This window comes from Stegodyphus dumicola, chromosome 4 (genome assembly GCF_044657685.1).
Source record: "Stegodyphus dumicola isolate Sdum_Otavi_A_Nest chromosome 4, ASM4465768v1".
Classification (NCBI taxonomy): domain Eukaryota; kingdom Metazoa; phylum Arthropoda; class Arachnida; order Araneae; family Eresidae; genus Stegodyphus; species Stegodyphus dumicola.
The window spans coordinates 135,327,350-135,347,494 of NC_140771.1; the positions used below are offsets into that span (position 1 = coordinate 135,327,350).

The 20,145-nt window shown below is 35.3% G+C and overlaps 1 protein-coding gene across 2 annotated transcripts in view; it reads left to right on the plus strand.

Annotated features, from left to right (window-relative positions):
- Window positions 1–1,515: 1,515 nt before the first annotated feature.
- LOC118196927 (glucose-6-phosphate exchanger SLC37A4-like) overlaps window positions 1,516–20,145 on the plus strand; it is a 145,732-nt gene continuing 127,102 nt past the window's right edge. The window contains exons 1-2 of one of the 2 annotated variants that reach the window (XM_085815502.1): window positions 1,516–1,898; window positions 19,354–19,586. In XM_085815502.1, the coding sequence (XP_085671628.1) occupies window positions 1,757–1,898; window positions 19,354–19,586 (375 nt within the window). In that variant the 5' untranslated portion in view covers window positions 1,516–1,756. The remainder of the gene's footprint in view (window positions 1,899–19,353; window positions 19,587–20,145) is intronic. The other variant, XM_085815501.1, reaches the window with a different exon arrangement.

Genomic DNA, 20,145 nt, shown 5'->3' on the forward strand with positions numbered 1-20,145 from the left:
AAAAAGTGAATTATGCCTTTCTCTTGTAAATAACTGATTTTCTTTTTCTTCGATTTCAGTATGTCCAAATTCTTGTCAATACGCCGTGGCTTCATGACTTGAAATAAATATCAATTGATTTTTTCCTAGCTGTTGATAACACATAAAAATGAACTCGCACGCTCGTAACAGCTATCATACGTGTGCACAATACTGAGGTACTGACGCGGGAGAGAGATACATATCCATAGTGGAAAATCTCAGTCTCAACCGTTGAAAATTATTATATTTGCCGCTCATTGTTGCTTGATAAATTCAGATAAATTTTTCACTTTAACCGGTTTATTTGGTTGTCATTAACAATAAGAGATTAATAACACTGTCCGTAACATACATTCTAAAACAATCAACAATCGAATTGGAAAGCGCAGAGACGAGGTTGTGATGACGTCATCGGTCATGAGAATTCACGACACAAAATACCACGTGATCTCTGACTTCACGTGCTTCTTTTCAGTTCTGCTAATTTAGCTTGGCAACACTGGCTGTCTTGCTTAAGTTTCCGTACATTTGTGTTATTTTCAAAACTGGGAACCATGTTGAAAATATCATTCTCTTCCATTGTGAAAAAACTTCGAGAAACGACATTGTCCCCGATGTCTTTCCATCGTGGAAAATATCATTTCTCAAAGTGATATTTTTAATTCTACATTTTATAACGCATATGATTATTAATTTCATGAGTAGTTTAATTTTATTAACTTTGTCATATCTCAATAAGTAATTTGTGGAGACATTAAGATATTTTAGAGCAGTAGATGTAAAAAATGAGCAATGCCCTTGTCGGGACTCAAACCACGGACCTCTCGGATGCACGTCGAGTTTGCTGACCGCTACGCCACGAAGGCATGCTAAGAAGGCGGGAAAAATACCTCATAAATTTATAAAAGATTTGTGATGAAATAAATAGGAAATCTCAAGATTCTTTTTTCCCCTCACGACATGAACTCATATTTTGAAGAACACATAATAAACTCAATACGTACAAAAACAAAATACACGATAAAGGTGAAATATGCAAATATCATCTTCTATTTGTTTTATTAACTAAGATAAATGGGAAAAGTGTTGAATTAAAAGGTTATTTCTTGAAATAATTATATAATTTATATCAATAATACTATTTACTACATTGAAAAAAATTGAGAGGGGAGAGAGATGCAAAGAATGGGTTGCTTTGAGCCTCCTAATTTCTAATTTAGTCCATTTTGCGGCGAACAAAAACTTCTGAATGGAAATGCAGCTGTCATGGATACGAATTCTGATTAATTGTAATACGAATTCTGATTGTTTGCATGGGAAAATAGCTGTGCAGCTTTCTCCCATAGCGAAGCGTCTTCTTAATCACGTCATAATATCATGTGCATTTAGGAAAAAAATTACGGATCCCTATTTATCACCAGATAGCTGACAGCAGCGCCCCGCTGTTTCCTTCTCTAGGTGGGGGTGTGCGGGTAAGGAGATTATCTTTCTACACACTTGTTTGCCCGTGCAAGGTCGTTGGATTTTTAGGCGCGAATACTTGAGACGCGCAACTTGTTTATCTGAACAGCTGGTGCGTGATATCTTTTGAACTCTAATGTGATGTAAGAATACGTGTTCGCCGTTAGCCGTTACACAGGGCTCCGAGTTTACAACGCTGGAAAGAGTACAGCTGTTATATTGAATTATTTATTCATTTACATGCTGATTTATCCATCGTGATCTCTGGATCAAGATGGCAGATAAATTGCAGACTTACCAGTTAAGTATATTTACTACCCTTTTCATTGGATATGCTTGCTATGCATATAACAGAAAAAGTGTATCCCTTGCCATGCCTCAGCTCATGGAAGAAGGTTTGGATAAAAATCAAGCAGGTAAGCGTTTTTATATTTTTAATAGGTTAAGGAATAATTAATGTACACAGGAATTAACATACTGGAATATAGAATCAATAGTAAATGTCAAATATTCTGATTTAGAATCTAAGTTTCAAGTTACGAAAGCAGGCAGCAAATAACCTCAGTATTTAAGCATTCTTTTTTTAAAACAATAATAATACGAATAAATAAGGCCCTCCGTAGAGCATTTATTATAAATTCCTTAGGTATTTTCGTATTGTTGGAATATTAAATGTAACTAAAATAATTTTTAAGATCTGAATTTTGCCTAAAATCAAATTTTATTTAAAAAAATTATGGAGACTTAGGCAGTTATTCGTGTTTAAAAACTGGCGCTTCTTTTATCATCATGCCAAAAGTAATTTAGCTTAGCGAACATCTAATCTATATTAACCCTCGCTTTTTTTTATTTCTTGAAAATAAGGCATCTTTCGCTCGGAAAACTCTATCCTCTTAATAATGTATTTTACCCGCAATACTTTTATTATGGGAATAAAAGTGATGTTAAATTTATTTGCACATTTTGTAAAGTATGGAATTTTTTTTTAATAAAGCGTTACTAAAAACTACATTATTTTTATCCCATGGAAAGTATTTGATTGTAAAGTATCTTTGTCATATGAAAGATTGAACTTAATAATTGATGAAGGAACGTTAATCAAATATAAAAATGAAATGAATAATGGTCAGTTAGAGCAGCAACGTAAATAAAAATAAAAATTTTATATTTTACTCGTTTAATAATTGTGAAGGACTTTCAGTAGAGTCGGTGCAACTGATTCGGCTGCATTGGGCAACGGAATTTAGGGGCGGCAAAATGTTTTTAACTTATAGAGGCACTGGACCAGCAAAAATTGCATAGGGCACCAAAATATGTAGCGCTGGCTCTGTGTAGTAATTGGAAAGGAATCTAGTTCTTGTACGTATGCAATGATGATCCTAGACCATGGGTCTGCCACGTGCAAATTAAAATTGGGCACCTTTTTTACAAACCTTGTGCTTTAAATTTTTAAATTAATTACTTTAATTACTCATTTAGCAGCCTTAAATTCGGACGTCCACATGCTGTGCACTGTCTAGGATCGGCTCTGTATGTATGTATGTATTATGGTGAATCAAGTAGCATGACTTTATACACTCATACATGCAGACATACTACATATATGCATATGAAATACATTTTAATTAAATTATAAAACTTTCTGTATTTTCAGCCGTATTTCTTGTTATTACTCTATTTAAACGGTCATGAAGGTTTCTTCCATGATGACATGGCGTAAAGATCATGTAAAATTGTAAATTTAAATAAAAATCATGATAAATATAAAATTATATTTTTGTAAAATTTTTAATAATTTTATGTATTAAGTAATTGGAGCTATAATTTAAACGATTACATGTAGATCTTATGCCATGTCAAACGGCAGCATTGCTTAGAACCGACGATATGCCTGGCCAAGTGAATAATAAAGATCTTGAATAACTGATTGGCAATACTTGCGAGGCCTTTCGATGATAGAGGCGTTGGTCGCATAACGTAACGTGATATAAAGTCATAAAAAATATTGGAAAGACTCTTCTCTAGACGTTTCTGACATCAGAAGAGTTTCATCTGTTTTTTCAGATTCCACACTTGAAAGGATTTTTTGCTAATTTAATAGCCGAAATTGGAAGAACGTGCAGTTTTCTAACCTTTATCCGAGACTGCCAGGTTAAAACGTAAATTAAGACGTCCCATTTATTGTGTGATTTCATTAATAAAAAGAGCACGATTTATTCTATAAGAAGAATTGTGCATTAAATACAAAGAAAGAAAGGAGACGTAAATAATTATTGCAGTGTTTTAAATAATGTTCATGTTTAATTGTTTTTAAGTGCCTAGTTTAAAAAACTACGTATTTTGTTACTACTATATATTAAGTGGTAATATAATGAATAATGCATTAGTGCATATCTGACCGTAGCAGTTATCTTATGTAAATGATGAGTCAATGGAATTTAAGCAACTTTTTTCCGAGAGTTTAAAATTTCAGCATTCACACTTAATAACAGCAAAATGCTTCCAAACGAAAAGTAAAAAAGTACGTTTTTATTTTTTAAAAATTACAGATATCTTCTGAAAGCATCTGTTCCGAAACCCTCTTTCTAGAGACCTTTTCTCTATTTTCCCGAAATACCAAATGTCTTATTATACTGATATAGAAAACTGCTGCTTAGCTCATCCCCCTAGTATAAAGAAAATTGTTGCTTGACGATCTTGGTTTGTTGAATTTAGGAACGTAAAAAATTTCAATATAGGAAAAAAAAAAGTTGGAATACCCACGGGGATCTAAGAGAACTGAGACGATTAAGAAACTAGTAAACGTTACTCAACATTCAAAGTATTATATTCTGCCTAAAGTTGACAGTGGACTATCATGCATTCAGCATCATTTTTGAGTTGACTTGCAATACTGAATGCATGCCGCAATGAGTTGAAAAATGATTACAAAAATCAAAGCCTTTTCTTTTTTATATAATTACCGTACAACAGAAGTTAATAAAACGTAATAAAATCTAGTTCATAACCCATTTCCTTAAACAAAAGTAAGTGTAATTTTCCTGAAGTCGATTTGTCAGCTAATTAAATAACAAAGAAAAAAGTTTCATTGTTGCAGAATTTACATTAGTGTCCCCATGTTGTTGCTGTCACTATTATGCAACTTCAGTTCTTTACGGTTTTTATTCGTAAATTTTTTGTTAAGACTGTATATGCATTATTGTGACCAGGGCAATAATGTTATAGTTTCGGCCCGATACTATTGTGAAATAAGTTTATGGCATGTGTTTTACTTATACACTCGATATCTACGTACCTGTCTCTCAGTTCTCTATTACATTATCACATCACATAGGGAAAAAATATTTATTGACTTCATGCCAAAATACTTGAGTATCTCTTAGAAAGCAAATACAGAAATAAAAAAGTGAAAAAATACTTAAATATTTTTCAAATGTGTTGATTGATAATCAGAACTTTAAGAATAGGATGCTGTAGGTTTGCAGATGAAACGTATGAAATTCATAAAAATGGATTAATTTAAATTAGAAAATTTATGTATAATTCTGAGTAGTTTTAATATTTTCTAGAGATTGCTATTAAAAGTAATATGATCAATCATCTTTTAGAATAATTAGTATATATCGTCAGCTTAATATAAAAAAAAAGAATCAGTAATCAGGTTTTTTGAAAGAATTGTAGGAAGATTGATTTTTTTTAGAACATTTATTTTAACTTTCAGCTGCACAAGTTCCAGTCGAGTAGATAAGACCACTGAATATTGTTGAAGCAAATTAGGTAAGCAAAATTAATTGTGGCAATCTATGTCTCGAGAAATGATCAAAATATCCAGTAGCGGATTTATGAAGTCTCACCTGAACTTTTAGAAGCCCATCACCTTTAGATACAATACAAATTTATTATTTAAAAAAATTAATTAACGATTTAGGGGCCTGATCCTTGGAATCCCTCTATGATTGCGACCTGCACGACTTCATACATCCGATTTTGAAACGTATGGTATTATAACTAGTACCAGAAGTAGTCGCCTTCTTCCTAAAGGCACTTATTTAACAAACCGGCGCTTCATGTTTGCAAGCGTATCATAATCCGAACGTGGCTGACGCCATTCACCGTAATAATGTCATCTTCCAGTTCCTATGCTGTGATGGTTGCCAAGATCTGTAGAAATCTATGGCAGTGGTCTTTTCCAGATGTTGTTACATTTAATTTTAAATAGTAGGAATGTATTGTTGTATAATCAACACATTTTGTAATTAGCTGGAGTGAAAACTGGTTTATCTCCAGTATAACGTCTGTCATACTTTTAAAAGGTCTGTAGCCGTCGTAACCAAATTCTTTAAAGGTAGTATCATCTGAAAGGACTATGGCAATCGATGTCTTAAAATACTAGAAAGAGGCATAGCATAGCAGCTGAAATTCGACACCATCGTCTTAAATGGTATCAGCCATGTTCAACTCATTCAGATGCTCTAAAGCAGGAGTTTCCCATTTTTTTTTTTTTTTTTTTTTTTTTTTTTTTGTCCCCAAGAGCACATTATAGGATCTTTATTGGACGGCGGGCACCATTTACGTTTTCAAGGTGAATTTACAGTTGGATAGAGTCTGCACATAAAAAAGAGATCGCTCGCATTTCGCTTTATGCTGGTATCTGTGTCTGAGGCAATTTCTATTTCATTAAAAATGAGACAACTTTCAAATAGAATTTTATTGAAAACTAAAACATTTTTATTGTGATCCCACAGTGGCGGGCACACATTAAACGATCGGTGGGCGCCTTAGTACCCGCGCGCATAGTGTTTAGAACCCCTGCCCTAAAGCATGAAATGCCTTTGAGAGAACTTCATAACAGTTTCCATGATCATGTTCTTTTTCGATTCTTAAGCTGTGCATGTTTCCAAGATTTATAGAAATCTATGGCCATGGTCTTTTCTAGATGATGTTATCTTTCCTTTTAAAAAGGCAAGAGTGTATTACAATATAATCAATACATTTTAAAAACTTTAGTCAGCTGGAGTGAAAACGAATTTAGGAAAAAGACAGCAATTTCTAACACTGTGATACGTTGACAATTCTTAAGTTATATGCCTTCAAAACTACAAATGCGTATCTTACTTATTTATAGCAGTATATAAAGGGTGTTGCAAAATTAACGCAAGATTTGAATTTGCCACTGTTCGTGCAGTAAAGTTTTGGCAACCCTATTTAAAAAAACTATTTGGCAGCTGATAGTTTAGGGTTAGTAGAAAAGAAGCATTACACGATAGTGCAAACGTGTTTTCATTGTTGAAAAATATCTCAAAAACAATGAAAGTCTGGCGGCCACAGTTCGTAAATTTCGATGAAGCCCATTTTCACCTTGATGGCTTTGTTAATCGTCAATACTGCTGTATTTGGATTTCAAAGAACCCACATGTGATTGTCGAAAAACAAATGTATCCTTAACATGTCACTGTCGGATGCAGATTTTGGGCTAGAGGCATCATTGGTTCATAAAGTTAGTCAAGCAATGAAGTTAATGGTGCTCGATATAGCGACACGATAACATAGTTCTTTCTGCCTGAATTGGATGATATTGATGTGGACGACATGTGGTTTCAACAAGACGGTGCCACATGCCATATTGCCTCTGAAACAATTCAATTACTGCACGAGATATTTCCTGGCCGTGTACTCTCTCGTTTCAGTGATGAAAAATCGGTTCCCTGGATCGTGTGATTTAACACCATTAGATTTCTGCTTATGGGTTATTTAGTTATTAAGTCAAAGGTTTATGTAGTGATGGGCAACTTCGGTACTTTCTTGTACCCGATACGAGAGTAACAGGTACAGACAAGTACCCGGTACAAAATACCCGTTACTCAAGTAACCGTTACCTTGAAAAGTACCGAAAGCCGATTTCAAGTACCGAGTACTCAAGTAACGATTTGGAGTACTGAAGTAACGAAATACCGGAGTAACGGTTTGCTGTACCGGAGTACCGTAGTAACGGTTTGCTGTGCCAGAGTACCCTAGTAACGATTTGGAGTACCGAATTACCCTAGTAACGATTTGGAGTACCGAAATACGCAGCTAACGATTTTGCTGAAGGAACTCTGCCACGTCACCACGTGTTTGATTTTATCTGTACGGAGTAAGATTTTGAATATCAGAAAACATGTCAACTACGGAAGTGTCTGAGGAGCAGGAGAGCGCGGCGGTTTGTTTCTGGTGTTGGGGTTTGTGTAAATTGTCTTTGATGGCCAGTGGGGGTTGGGAGGATTGGCGCACTAAGTGGATGGATGAAAACATTTTCGCTTTCGGTTGTGTCTTGTGTGCAGGCGCAGCAAAATCGATGGGTGCTCTATCAATTTCGTGAAAGGGGTCGTCCCTAAATGATATCACGCTTGGAGGGGGTTAGTGAAATTGTGACAGTTTGTGACAAGGCGGGGGAGGGCGTAACAAGAGGTGTGACATCATATTTTGAATAAAATAAAAATGTTTAAAATCAGCAGATTGAATTTTGAAGTTATTTTTAAATTATCAAAATTTGAAGGTATTTCCTTAATTGGGGCGAAAGCAACTTTCATGTGATTTTTTTTTTTTTTTTTTTTTTTTAAGTTACATTCCTTTCTTTCCAAAAAAAAAAAGGCATTCAGAGTAGGTTTTGAGAATAGGGTAGCGGCAGAAATTGTAATTTTATTGCTATTGTGTATTAATTATGTTTTTGCCGTAAACTTTTCTCTTATTTCATACAAAATAAGTGCACGAATCATTATTATTGTTATATTTACAGATGTCATTTAAACATATAGTTTAAATTTAAAAATAAAGTCTGAAATATGATCTATAAGGTTGTAACGTTGCGCGCCTCCAACTTGCACGCAACCAAGAGGTGACTGTTGAAACTGGATAAATGACAGAGTCTTGTTAAGGGTTTAGGTCCCTTTTTATTCAACGTAATAAATTACAAGTGCGTGCTCTTGACGCTCACAAACTACGCCAACTCGGCGGTAAAATAAAAATAATAACCTGAAAAGAAACTAAAGACAAGACTCTAACTACGAGGCGCTCTAAAAGTAAGTAACCTCACCGCGTTTTACAATACCGCTGCTAATTCAGCAAACTTTGAATATCACGTTGAACGATTAACAATACTTCCAGGCAAGCACACAGGCCGAAACGCGGGGTTCTTCAATTTCTGGCTAACTACCTCCACGCTCGTGAAGTAAGAACAGCACACCTCGAACTCGTTTCCTTTCTATTTAACTCAGAATACTTCCGCTGAAAATTTGAATCCTTGCGCGTTCTACTAAAATTTACATACTCTGGCATTGGCAGTTCCAGGGGAAAGTAAGGCTTGACAGGAAAGATAGTTTAAACTTAAAATAAATGTTAGTTAAAATAAATATAAACCCTACAAGGTAACGCTACGTTTTTGAACTGCAAGTATAAATTTACGTAATATTGCGTGACATGTGACAAAGGGGGGGAGGGGGTATGTTGAAGTGTGACACTTTGTGACAAAGAGGGGGAGGGGGCTCCAAAATAATGCAGAAAAGTGTGACATCATTTATGGACAGCCCCAAATGAGCATAGTTGCGTACTTGAAAAACGTCGGAAGATTTTCTTTGTATGATATTGAAGGAAGGGAGAGTGCACTATGTTTTTTTCGGTTGTGTTGTGTCGTGTTGTTGGAGGGAAACAAAGGAAAAAAAAATAGGAAAATAGAAATTTTGATGCAACACTGTACTATGAGTAAAAATGTCGCAATAAATTTAAAATGGAAAATTAACTATAACTAGCTGTGTAGCAATCCGATAGGATGCAGTTTCCTAAGTAAATATCAGAAATTTAATGATCAATCTGTTTTAACATGATATTTTTTATACGGATAAATAACATACCACAGAAGTCGTTTAATACCTTCAATTCGGTAGTAAAGGGCATACGGGTGCGTAGGGTCTAGAAATTAAAATAATCACAAACCTTTATCCCACTTATAGATAAGATAATGACCTTCAGTACCACTGCGAAATAAAACTTATTCAAGCTACCAAATTTTAAAAAAAGATAAATCTCTTATTCTCTACTCTCCCCTATATATATTAAAAATTCTGAATAAAAAGTAAGATAATTTAAACATTAAATATAACATAAATGACCTTGTGTATTTAATTGTACAATACTGGCATAAAATAAAATTTACACATTTATTCATATACACATGATTGAAGAGCTTTTCCACAAAAAAGTTTATACTGTTCCTCTTTAAATTACATTTAGGTTTATTTTGAGTTAAATTTGTACTTTTGGAGATTTGGCACCGTACAATAAACAACAAAATGATTAGAAATATTTTTAACAAAAAACAAAAAATATGATTTTAAAAAATGCATAAACATATATATTTCATTTAAACATTTTGAATTACCAAAAGCACTAGAAAATGAGGTATGTTTTGAAAAGTGAGATAATGTAATATATTTGGATGTACTACAATAATAAGTAAATTTCAGTAAAATGGTTAAAATATTTTTAAAAACGCGCAATATGATTTTAAAAGGCACATTCAATATAACAATTTTGAATTGAAGATTATCAAAAAAGACTAGAAAATAAGATAGTAAAGGGTTTAAAACTGTGAGAGCGCAATACCTGGATGCAGTAACTGCTGTAAACACAAAAATGCAACAGAATGGTAAAAAATATTTTTAAAACTCAAATTACAGCCAAAGCGCATTCGACATAAGAATTTTGAGTGAAACATTATTAAAAACACTAGGGAATAAGGCAGCATGTCTTTAAAACTACGAGAACGTAATATCTGGATGCTGTAACAGCAAAAAGCAACAAAAATATTTGTAAAATCGCATTATAGGAATTCAATAAGTACATTCGATATAAAAATTTAAATTATAGATGATTTAAACACTAGAAAATAAGATAGCATGCTTTCAACTATATGAGAACTTAACATATGTGAGTACAGCTAAGTAAATAATAGAATTGTAGAACTTTATATTATATTAATAATCTAAATACAATTTCAAAATAATATTTTTTTTAAGAAATTGACATTTGAATGAAGTAATATTTCATTTAATTAAAACAAATAAAACTTTGATAGGCTGTGCAAAACGTTATAAAAGTATCAAATTTTCTAACTTTATGGAAATTTTAGGCATTTAATTCCTTCTATTTTTTTTTATAAAAACCACTTAAAATATGTAACGAAAAATTAAGCATAAAAAATTGACTCCCAGAAACAGTTTTGAAAATAATGCAGCGAAAATAAACATAGAGATAAACATTTTAAGCTGAACTTAGGTTGGAATTTTAAGAAGGTCAACAAATGATTAAATATTATAATTGTAATGTTAGAAAATTAGTTGTTTCAACTTTTGTCCACTCAAACGGTTTCGCCCGATCATTCAGATCCGAAAAGTGGTAAGTGAATTTGCTTCGTTATTTAGTGATATTCCAGGATTTACTCAGGTTACTAACCATAGTATTGACACCGGAGATTCAATGCCAGTTCTCCACAAAGCATACCGGTATGATAAGAATAAGGAAAAAATTATAGAATGGCATATCACCGATATGCTACGTAAAACGATCATAACGCCCATCTCAAGTAGTTATGCTAGCCCGATGGTTTTATGTAAGAAAAATAATGACTAACCTTTGACACATCCAAAAAGGTGGAGATTCGCAATTGACTACCGTAAATTAAACTCCATGACTAAATATCCAGTATATCCGTTACCTATTATTGAAGAAATTCTAAGGAACATAACATCCACCAAATATATGACGACTTTAGACTTAACGACTGGTTATTTTCAAATAGGGGTTAGGCCTGAGGACGTGCCTAAGACTGCTTTTATAACCAATTCTGGCACTTATGCATTCTTTCGTATGCCGTTTGGCCTTTCAGGGGCGCCGGCAACATTTCAGCGATGTATGGACATTGTGTTAAGACCTGTTCTTGGATAGTCCACATTTATCTATTTAGACGATATCATTATTACTAGTGATAATCTCGACCAACATGTACAGGATTTAAGACAGGTGTTTTCTTTATTAAATGAGGCCGGTCTAAAAGTTAATGTCGAAAAGTGCAAATTTGCAGCCCCTGAATTAAAATATTTAGGTTACAAAATATCTCAGAAAGAAATCGAGACAGACGAATCAAAAATAATCGCTGTACAAAAGTATCCGACTCCAAACACGGCGAAGAAGCTCTCTTCTTTTCTAGGACTTTGTTCATATTATAGGTCCTTTATAAAAAATTTTGCAGCTATTGCTGAACCATTGTTAAAATTAAAAAGGAAAAAGGCAAGATTCTCGTGGACGGCCGAAGCCAATAGTGCTTTCGAAAAATTAAAACAAGCATTAACGCAAGCCCTGTGTTGAAATTTCCTGAAAAGGATGAGAATTTAGAAATTTCTTCGGATGTTTCGGATTATGCGGTAGGAGCGGTACTTTCGCAAAATCAGCAGCCCGTGGCATTTTTTAGCCGAACTTTAAATCAAACACAAAGAAACTATTCCGCGACCGAGAGAGAGGCACTTGCAGTTCTGTTAGCAGTGCAAAAGTTCCGAGTCTATTTTGAAAAGGCGCCAATAACAGTGTACTCTGATCATGCGGCGGTAACTAGATTGTACTCAGGGAAAAACTTATCCCCAAGGTTAATAAGATGGGCACTCAAGCTACAACAATATAATCTGGTAATCAAGCATACCCCCGGAAAGGAAAATATTGTAGCAGATGCCCTATCCAGAATTAAAATAGATGAAGAAGGTAATACCGTAAAGGTGGCAATGCTCACAGCATGTACAATAAATTCCCGAGAAACTGTAATAACCGAACTGGGTAAGTATCCTGAGTTTCGAAGCATTTATGAGTATTTAAAGGATCCTGAAAATTTTAGCCACCAAGATATTGTGGCGATAAGAAATAGGGCGGCCCATTACGAACTAATAGATGGTCTATTATTCTATACAAAAACTACGAATTCCAACAACGAATTTCGACCTGTTATCCCAGCTAGTCTTAGATTAAATATCCTGCAGGAGCTCCATGGCAGCCCTTTAGCTTCTCATGCTGGTATTCGAAAAACTATCCAACGCGTACGCGAGGCAGTCTATTTTCCTGAACTGCAAAAGTTAACAAGGGCGTATGTCCAGTCCTGCCCAACATGTCAAGCAGTTAATTATATTAATTTCCGCCCGGCCGGGTTTCTAAATAGTATTAAATCCGAATTTCCAAATGAAAGAATTGGCATCGATTTATTGGGCCCTTTCCCAAAAAGTCAGTTAAATAGAAGTCGCTATCTCCTTGTTATGGTTGATCATTTTAGTAAGTGGACCGAAATTGTTCCCTTAAAACGAGCCTCCGCGAAATTAGTTACTGATTCTATTTTAAATAAATATATTTTAAAATACGGGGCGCCCCTAAAAGTTATATCGGATAATGGTCCTCAATTTGTAAGTAATGTATTTGAAGACATGTGCCAAAAACTGGGCATACGTCATTTAAAAATGGTCCCGTATCGGCCGCAATCAAATATAGAGGAACGGGTCAATAGAAATATAGTGAAAATTATCCGTAGTTATGTTAAAAATTTTCATAAAAGCTGGGATAACTATGTCAATGAATTTGCTTTCGCCCTTAGGACCGCAAAACATGATACAACGGACAAAACTCCTGCTGAGTTATTTTTAGGCAGAAAGATTATAACGCCGTTAGATAAATTATTTTATGTGCAACAAAGAGCCCCAGAATTTAAAATGGGTGATAAAGAAAAACTAATTAAAGAAGCAAAAAAGAATACGGAAGTAGCACAGAGAAACAAAAGCTGTATTACGACTTGAAACGACGGGGAGTAATTTATAAAGTAGGGGATGAAGTATTAAAAATTAAGCATTCACTTTCTTCAGCACCAGAAGATAAAACTGCCAAATTTTTTCCACGATTTGAAGGACCATATGTCATAGAAAAAATAACTCACGCTGTAGTGGTGTTAAAAGCCAGAAATGGTGAAATCTGCTCCGCAAACATTGATCAAATCAAACCCTACTATGATCGTAATAAAATGTAAATTTTCAAAGATCTTTTGCAGGATCCGGCACGGCAGGCACAAGCTCCAGAGGTGGAACAACGACAAGTACAAGGGTAAGCCATTAAGAGGCAGGAGCAAGTGAAAAGAAAGTTTCCCCGCGGAAAAATTGAAGGTAACAAGAAAAAGAAGCCGTTCCACCGTCCAGAAAAGAGAACTCACGAACACCCCCAGAATGAAGAAGGGACAAGGACGACGTATGCAAAGAGAGCCAGGAGAAATGACGGCAACTATAACTCGGCTCTAAAACGGAAGATCTACTCATCGGACAGGACTCTACGCAGCAAATGTCGCCGAATTGCGGAAGGACCATCAGCGGCGGAGGAAAAGATGCAAGGAAAATTTGAACGGCCAGCAACGAGGTCCAAGCAGGAACACGAAAGAAGTTTCCCGGTTCCGCCAAGCCCAGCTGCCATCAAACGGCCAAGACCACAGGCAGAGGCGAAAAAGAAGGTATTCAAGGCTGACCGAACTGGGAAAAAAGAAAGCTTCTAGAGGAAGGCACTGAAGGGCGAGCCCGCACACGAAGGAGGATAAATCAAACAACAATCTACGCTACTTTCCAGGACTGAGCTCAGAAAAGAATGTCCGAATATCACAAAGATAAGTAAAATTTTATGTTACTTTGCAAACTTAAGTTAATCTTTCATTCTTACTGCAAGTGGCAGATTTCAAGAAGTTTTACCTCATGCGAGGTCTACCTTTATCGCCAAAAGGGCGAGAAATGAGTTGTTACCGATTTTGGTATTATGTTTTTCAATTACTCGCGTGTAAAACTAAATTTGATGTATAATAGCGATGTGTAAAGACTTAAATATTGTAAAAGTTATTGTATAAATTTTATTTAAAACATTCTGGCAAGAAAGAAGTTTTAGTCTGAAAGACTTTTTGAAATGTAGTATTTCAATGTAGAAAAATTGGCACTTGCTTTGAAAAGAATAGAAGTTAACAATGTACTACTAATGTATGTTGTCAAATGCGTAAAATTAACGGCATGTTAGTATGTTCTTATATACAATGTGAACTGTTATTTCAAATGTTAAGAAATACCGTGATATGGTAAAAGTGAAAGTAATGTTAACATTTTTTTTTATTCGTGTGACTGTAAAAAGACTAAATCATGGTGAATATGTGTTAAAGGTTGAATGAATGTAGTTAGGCTCTCTGACGCTACACTTCAGAGTTAGCCACTTTTAGAATAGTACCTCAGGGTTTAGAGTTGAAATTAGGGTGTGTTAAGAGGTCTCGTTATGTTGAATTTTAACACGTTAGTGTTTTGATTGTAGGAGGAAGTGTGGCACACGTAGACATAAACACATTCGTGTTTGGTGTTCTTTTACAACACATGTCAGAGAGCACGGGGAGAGATAATTAAAATAGTCATGAATGAAATAAGAATGTTAAGAGAAATATAATTATACATGTTACTTGCCATTTCATTGTGTAACATTTCATTAAACTAGTTTTCCTTCCAGATCTCTGGAAGGAACCAGATTTGAATAAAAGCTCCTGTTTAGATGCAGTACAGATGAAAAAATTGCGTCTCCTGGGAGCTGCTATTGTAAAAACAAATTTCTTTCTTTTAAATTTCTAGTTTCTAGCGAAACATTTTTGTAAAAGATTGGCCTCGCGTTAGATTCTAGAGCTAAAATTTTCAACAAGGTCGTTTTAGACCTCAGTTTCAAACTAATTAACTCTGGCGGGAAGTATGTAAGGATCTTAAGTTTTACTAACGTTTATTTTATTTTAAATCTTTACTATCACTTCTTATTTTCTACTTCCGGGCAGAATTATAAGCGTTAACGTATTTATGCAAAGTTTGTCTGGCGAACGCCAAGTATTTAAGTTGTGGTTTTTTGCCAAGCGAGAGAGAGGAAGCAGTTAGTCGAAGCAGGCCGCTTACCTTAGAAGTTTTACTCAGTTGCTGGTTGTCTTCCAGGCCAGAGGTTTAATCCTCTTGATAACTTTAAACGTATTGTAGTGTTCACAGTTCTCTGTACTACATACGGCTTCCTGTTAATATAAGGCCAATCTTCCACGTTTATTATTTTAAAGTTAAATTAGAGTTTAGTTTTATTTTTATATTTTTACGTTTAGACCACAAGTAGTGGGTACGGAAGTACCCAAGTACGAAGTACGGAAGTTATTGTAAATAGAGAAAAATAAAGGGTTTTGTATACCCTTCTTGTGTATCCTGTCTACTTCCCACAGTTATTGAACATAGCTTTAGTAAGCTCTCTGTTCCGAGTCAGGTCCTTGCATGTTCCCGAAGAAAGTAAGACGGAACATTGAACCTGATAAGATGACTTTTAAGTCTTTTATCTTCTCGCTAGAGCACAGATATTTTCGAAGATTTTTTGCAGCGATATTTCTTCTCCTGTAAACTATCACAATATCCCTAATTTTCGTTAGAAAGTCGTTAACCTCGTTTAGAGAATTTGTGACAGCCAAACTGAGAGTGTGTGCAATGCATCCTAATGTTTTAACTTTAGTTCACTGTCGACAGCGTTAATCATATTTTTGGCATTGTCAGTCACTATTAAAGACACTTTTTCCATCGGAAAATATGGTTGGCAAATGCGCAGGATATTTTCTGCAATATTTTTGGCTGAATGACGTTCATCAAAAATTGAGCAGTCAATCAGTAACATTTTCCTTTGCATGTGTTCGTCAATAAAATAGCCTGTCACGGCCATGTAACTTTCAGCCTTTTGATTGCTCCAACAGTCTACAGTCAAACAGATATTTTGTACAGCACTAAGAACGTTTTTTAAACTATTCTTTTTTTCTTCATAAGCAGCACAAAGCAAGGATTTAGAAACCGTTTTCCGTGAAGGCAAGGAATAGGTTGGATTCAAAGCCTTTGAGTATTCTTGGAATCCCTCATTTTCTACGATACTCATTGGTTGTAAATCCTTATATAATATTTTGATCAGTGCGCGATCGATTACTTTTTTTTATGTATATCCATCATATTTCTTTGGACAAACTTATGCTGGACTGAGATTTTTGTGAAAATACACCAACAATATCACAAGCACTGTTGTCTACCGTAAGTTGTGTAGTCTGCTGGAATGTGCATGGTTGCCCACCATCTGCAGGGCTAGTGACGACAGAACGGGCTGCAGCGGCATCAATATCGTCAACATCTTGATTCGGCAAAGCGCGTTTCTCGTGCAGATTTACACAAAGATGCTTCCTTTGCAAATGTTTTTTTTTAATTTCCTGTTGAACCACCTTTGATCGATAAAAGGTCTTTACAAATGTCACACATAACTTTTTCGTCTTCATTAGTATAGGAAAAATGCTGCCAAACCAAGCTGAATTTCCTTTTCTTACTAGACATTTTGTAATTCGATTTTTTTTTCTGAGGCGCAAGAAACTGATAGAGACTAAGCAATTCTATAACGTACCGATACTCACCAGTATGGGACAAGAATGAATCTTATGGGAAAAGTGACGAAGTTGGGAGATGGTCGTCAGCATCGTCAGATAAGCTTAAAAAAAATTCTATTAACGACTTCCGCTGTTCACTCCAGCTACAAATTCTAAAATCAGCACTACGCTGTTAAAAGGGTAAGTGCAATATCTCCTAATGATTCTATTAATCAGGCATGAAAGAGCAAAAAATGAAAGGAAAAAAGGGAGGGACATGTATGTTTACATAAACATGTCCGGATAATTTCCGATGTTCCATTCGATAGTTCCCCCCCCCCTCAAATAAGCTCCAGAGGGAGTTAAAAAAAAAAGAAGATTCGGACTGCCAGGTCATTCACCTCTCTTCCTATCGGAGGAGCGTCGTCACGTCCTGGAGTGTAAAGCAGGCGTTGACAATCCTGCGTTAGGCACGTGACCTGGGTTTAGTTTTTGGCGAGATGAAAATCTGTTTTAGAAGGGGGAAGAATTATCATAAGTGGGTCAGTTATCTTTGTTCTTTCATTAGAAAAGTTTTAAATTCCGTCTGTATTTTATGTTGATTGGCTTAGTGATCCACTAGATGCTGTGACATTTTCTGAAGTAGATACAGCGGGATAAAAAAAGGATCATATGATTTGCGTTGCCCTATTAAGCAAACAAACGAAAAATATTTTTCATGATTTATGCTAAGAATATGTTGAGGGAAAGGAAGTAATCTAGTTGGTAGTTGATTCCATTCACCAATCCAACAACAGCAACTTACCAAATCAATCATTTCAGATCCACGCAGTTTTTCTCCTACAAACGATGAAAAATTAAAACATGCACAATTCGGATAGTAGATCATCTAGCGCTCCCTTCCCTTTCCCTCTTGACTATACCGACTCCAATTACAAGCGAGCAATGCCGGCGAAAGTGGCTCCAACTGCTTCTATTCCCCCCCCCCACACACACACAACGAACGACCTTTCGAAAAATTTCCACCATTTCCCACTCGTCCTCCCGCGCACACAAAGGCAATTAATTATATACTACCTCAAACTCTAGTCTCCGTGACGAACGGAACGGAAGTTCCCCCTTTCACGTTTGCCATTCCATGCCCTATTTCAAGGTCAATGGACACAAGGAGCGCATATCACCATTTCGCAAATACAACCAGATACTACTGTCCTCGTACCAAAACCGAAGTGAGCTGAACCCTCATCGATCCTCCAGTAACGTATACCTAAATACCGAGAAGAGACGCATATTTTCGTTACAAAGTAACGAATACCGAAAAGTACCCGTTTCGGTACAGAAGTAACTAATACCAAAAAGTACCCGTTTCGGTACAGAAGTAACGAATACCGGAAAGTACCGATTTCGGTACTGAAGTAACGGGTACTTGGATGTACCGATTTTCAGTACCCGTTACAAAATACCCGGTTCGGTAGTACCGACTCATCACTAGGTTTATGCCAACAGGCCGACAAGCACGCGTACACTGAAGGATAAAATTGAACGCTGCATCAACGAAATTCAGCCACATTTATGCGAAACGATCAGGGAAAATTTCGACAAAAATGTGAGTATGTGACAGCAAAGCCGTTGAGGCCATTTGCCCGTGTGTTATTCCATACATAAGCCTATCCTGTGTACTCTACGATTCAATAAAAAATATCAATTTAAAGGGGAAAAACTGTGTTTTTTATTTAATTCAAATCTTGCGTTAATTTTGGTACACCCTTTAGAAATCTCAATGTGCGGTATTTTCAAGTTTTATTTCAAAAACAAGTGCCTTGCACTTCTTGTATACGCACTTCTTGCACTTTTTCTATCATAGACGTTGAAATTGTTAGAACAAGCTTCGCAGACCGACAAGGTTCTCAAATCTCAGTCTCTAAATATATATTCCTGAAGAATATTGAAAGTTAATATCAATGCTAACAGATTATGCACAGTCCAGAAAACTTAGAGCGCATAACCACTATAATTGCTGTACTTGTCTCAGAAACGTTCGAAACATTATGCGCCGTTTTGTCGAGTATCTACAAGGTGGAATCGGTCACTTGAAGGTACTGGACAAACAGTTGTTGTAAGTTATTTATTGTAGGATGTCTTTCAAGGTATGTACTATCTCAATTACATTTGCCTGCCTTCTATATTATGTTTGTACTAGACGATAGTTCGAGTCTCCTACGAATGGAACATCATGCCTGATTCATCGTCAGTAAAAGCAATATAAAATTTCAGGAAATAATTTCATCTTTATAGGATAGCTATTTCGATGATATTATTTATGCTTTATGTATTCTAATATTTCAAATAAGCATTTCATTTTGGACCGAAAATTAAATAAATATATTTTGCAGGTCTTATAATCAGCAGTCAGAACGTCGCATATGCGATAAGTAAGTTCCTTGGTGGAGTCCTCTCCGACAGAATCAGCGCGAAACTGCTGCTTTCAAGTGGTCTTGTTGCTTGTGGTTTAGTGACATTAATCTTCGCCAGCTGCTCTTCAGTGGAAGTTTTCGCTCTTCTTTGGTTTCTCAATGGTTTTGGACAAGGCTGTGGTTGGCCTGCTTGCTCAAAAATTTTACGTCAGGTGAGGAAAAATACGAAATATCAAGATGAATCTTTTTAGCTGATAGTGAGTGATTCTAAGATACTTTTTAAAAGTACACTAAATGTCGAAAGTTTTTGTTGAGAAGGCTGAATATTTACAAAGGCACAAATGAATAAAACTTTCGAGAAATCTGTTTTCACGTTTCTTCTGTGTCTTACATAGTTTATAGTCTTACAAGTATCTGATCTTTGAATAAAACTGGTTAACAAGTTGGCTATCTCTACACTGCAAAAAATGGTAACCAGTGGGTGTTAAAATCAAAATTTCCCCTTGAAAGTATAGAATGCTCGAGTAAAGCATTTCGTAGGCTAAACAAACTGGCGTAAAACAAAACAGCTATTACTTTTCATATGTCTGGAATATATTTTAAAATAAACTCTCGGCCCACATAAAATAGTATTTAAAATCGGAAGAACATATCAAAGTAGGCAAATGAAGCAGATTTTTTGTTGCTGAATTGTTATAAATAACTGAAAAAGTCTGTTATTAATATTTTCTTATTACACAAGGAATTTTTCTGATATATAATTATAATTCA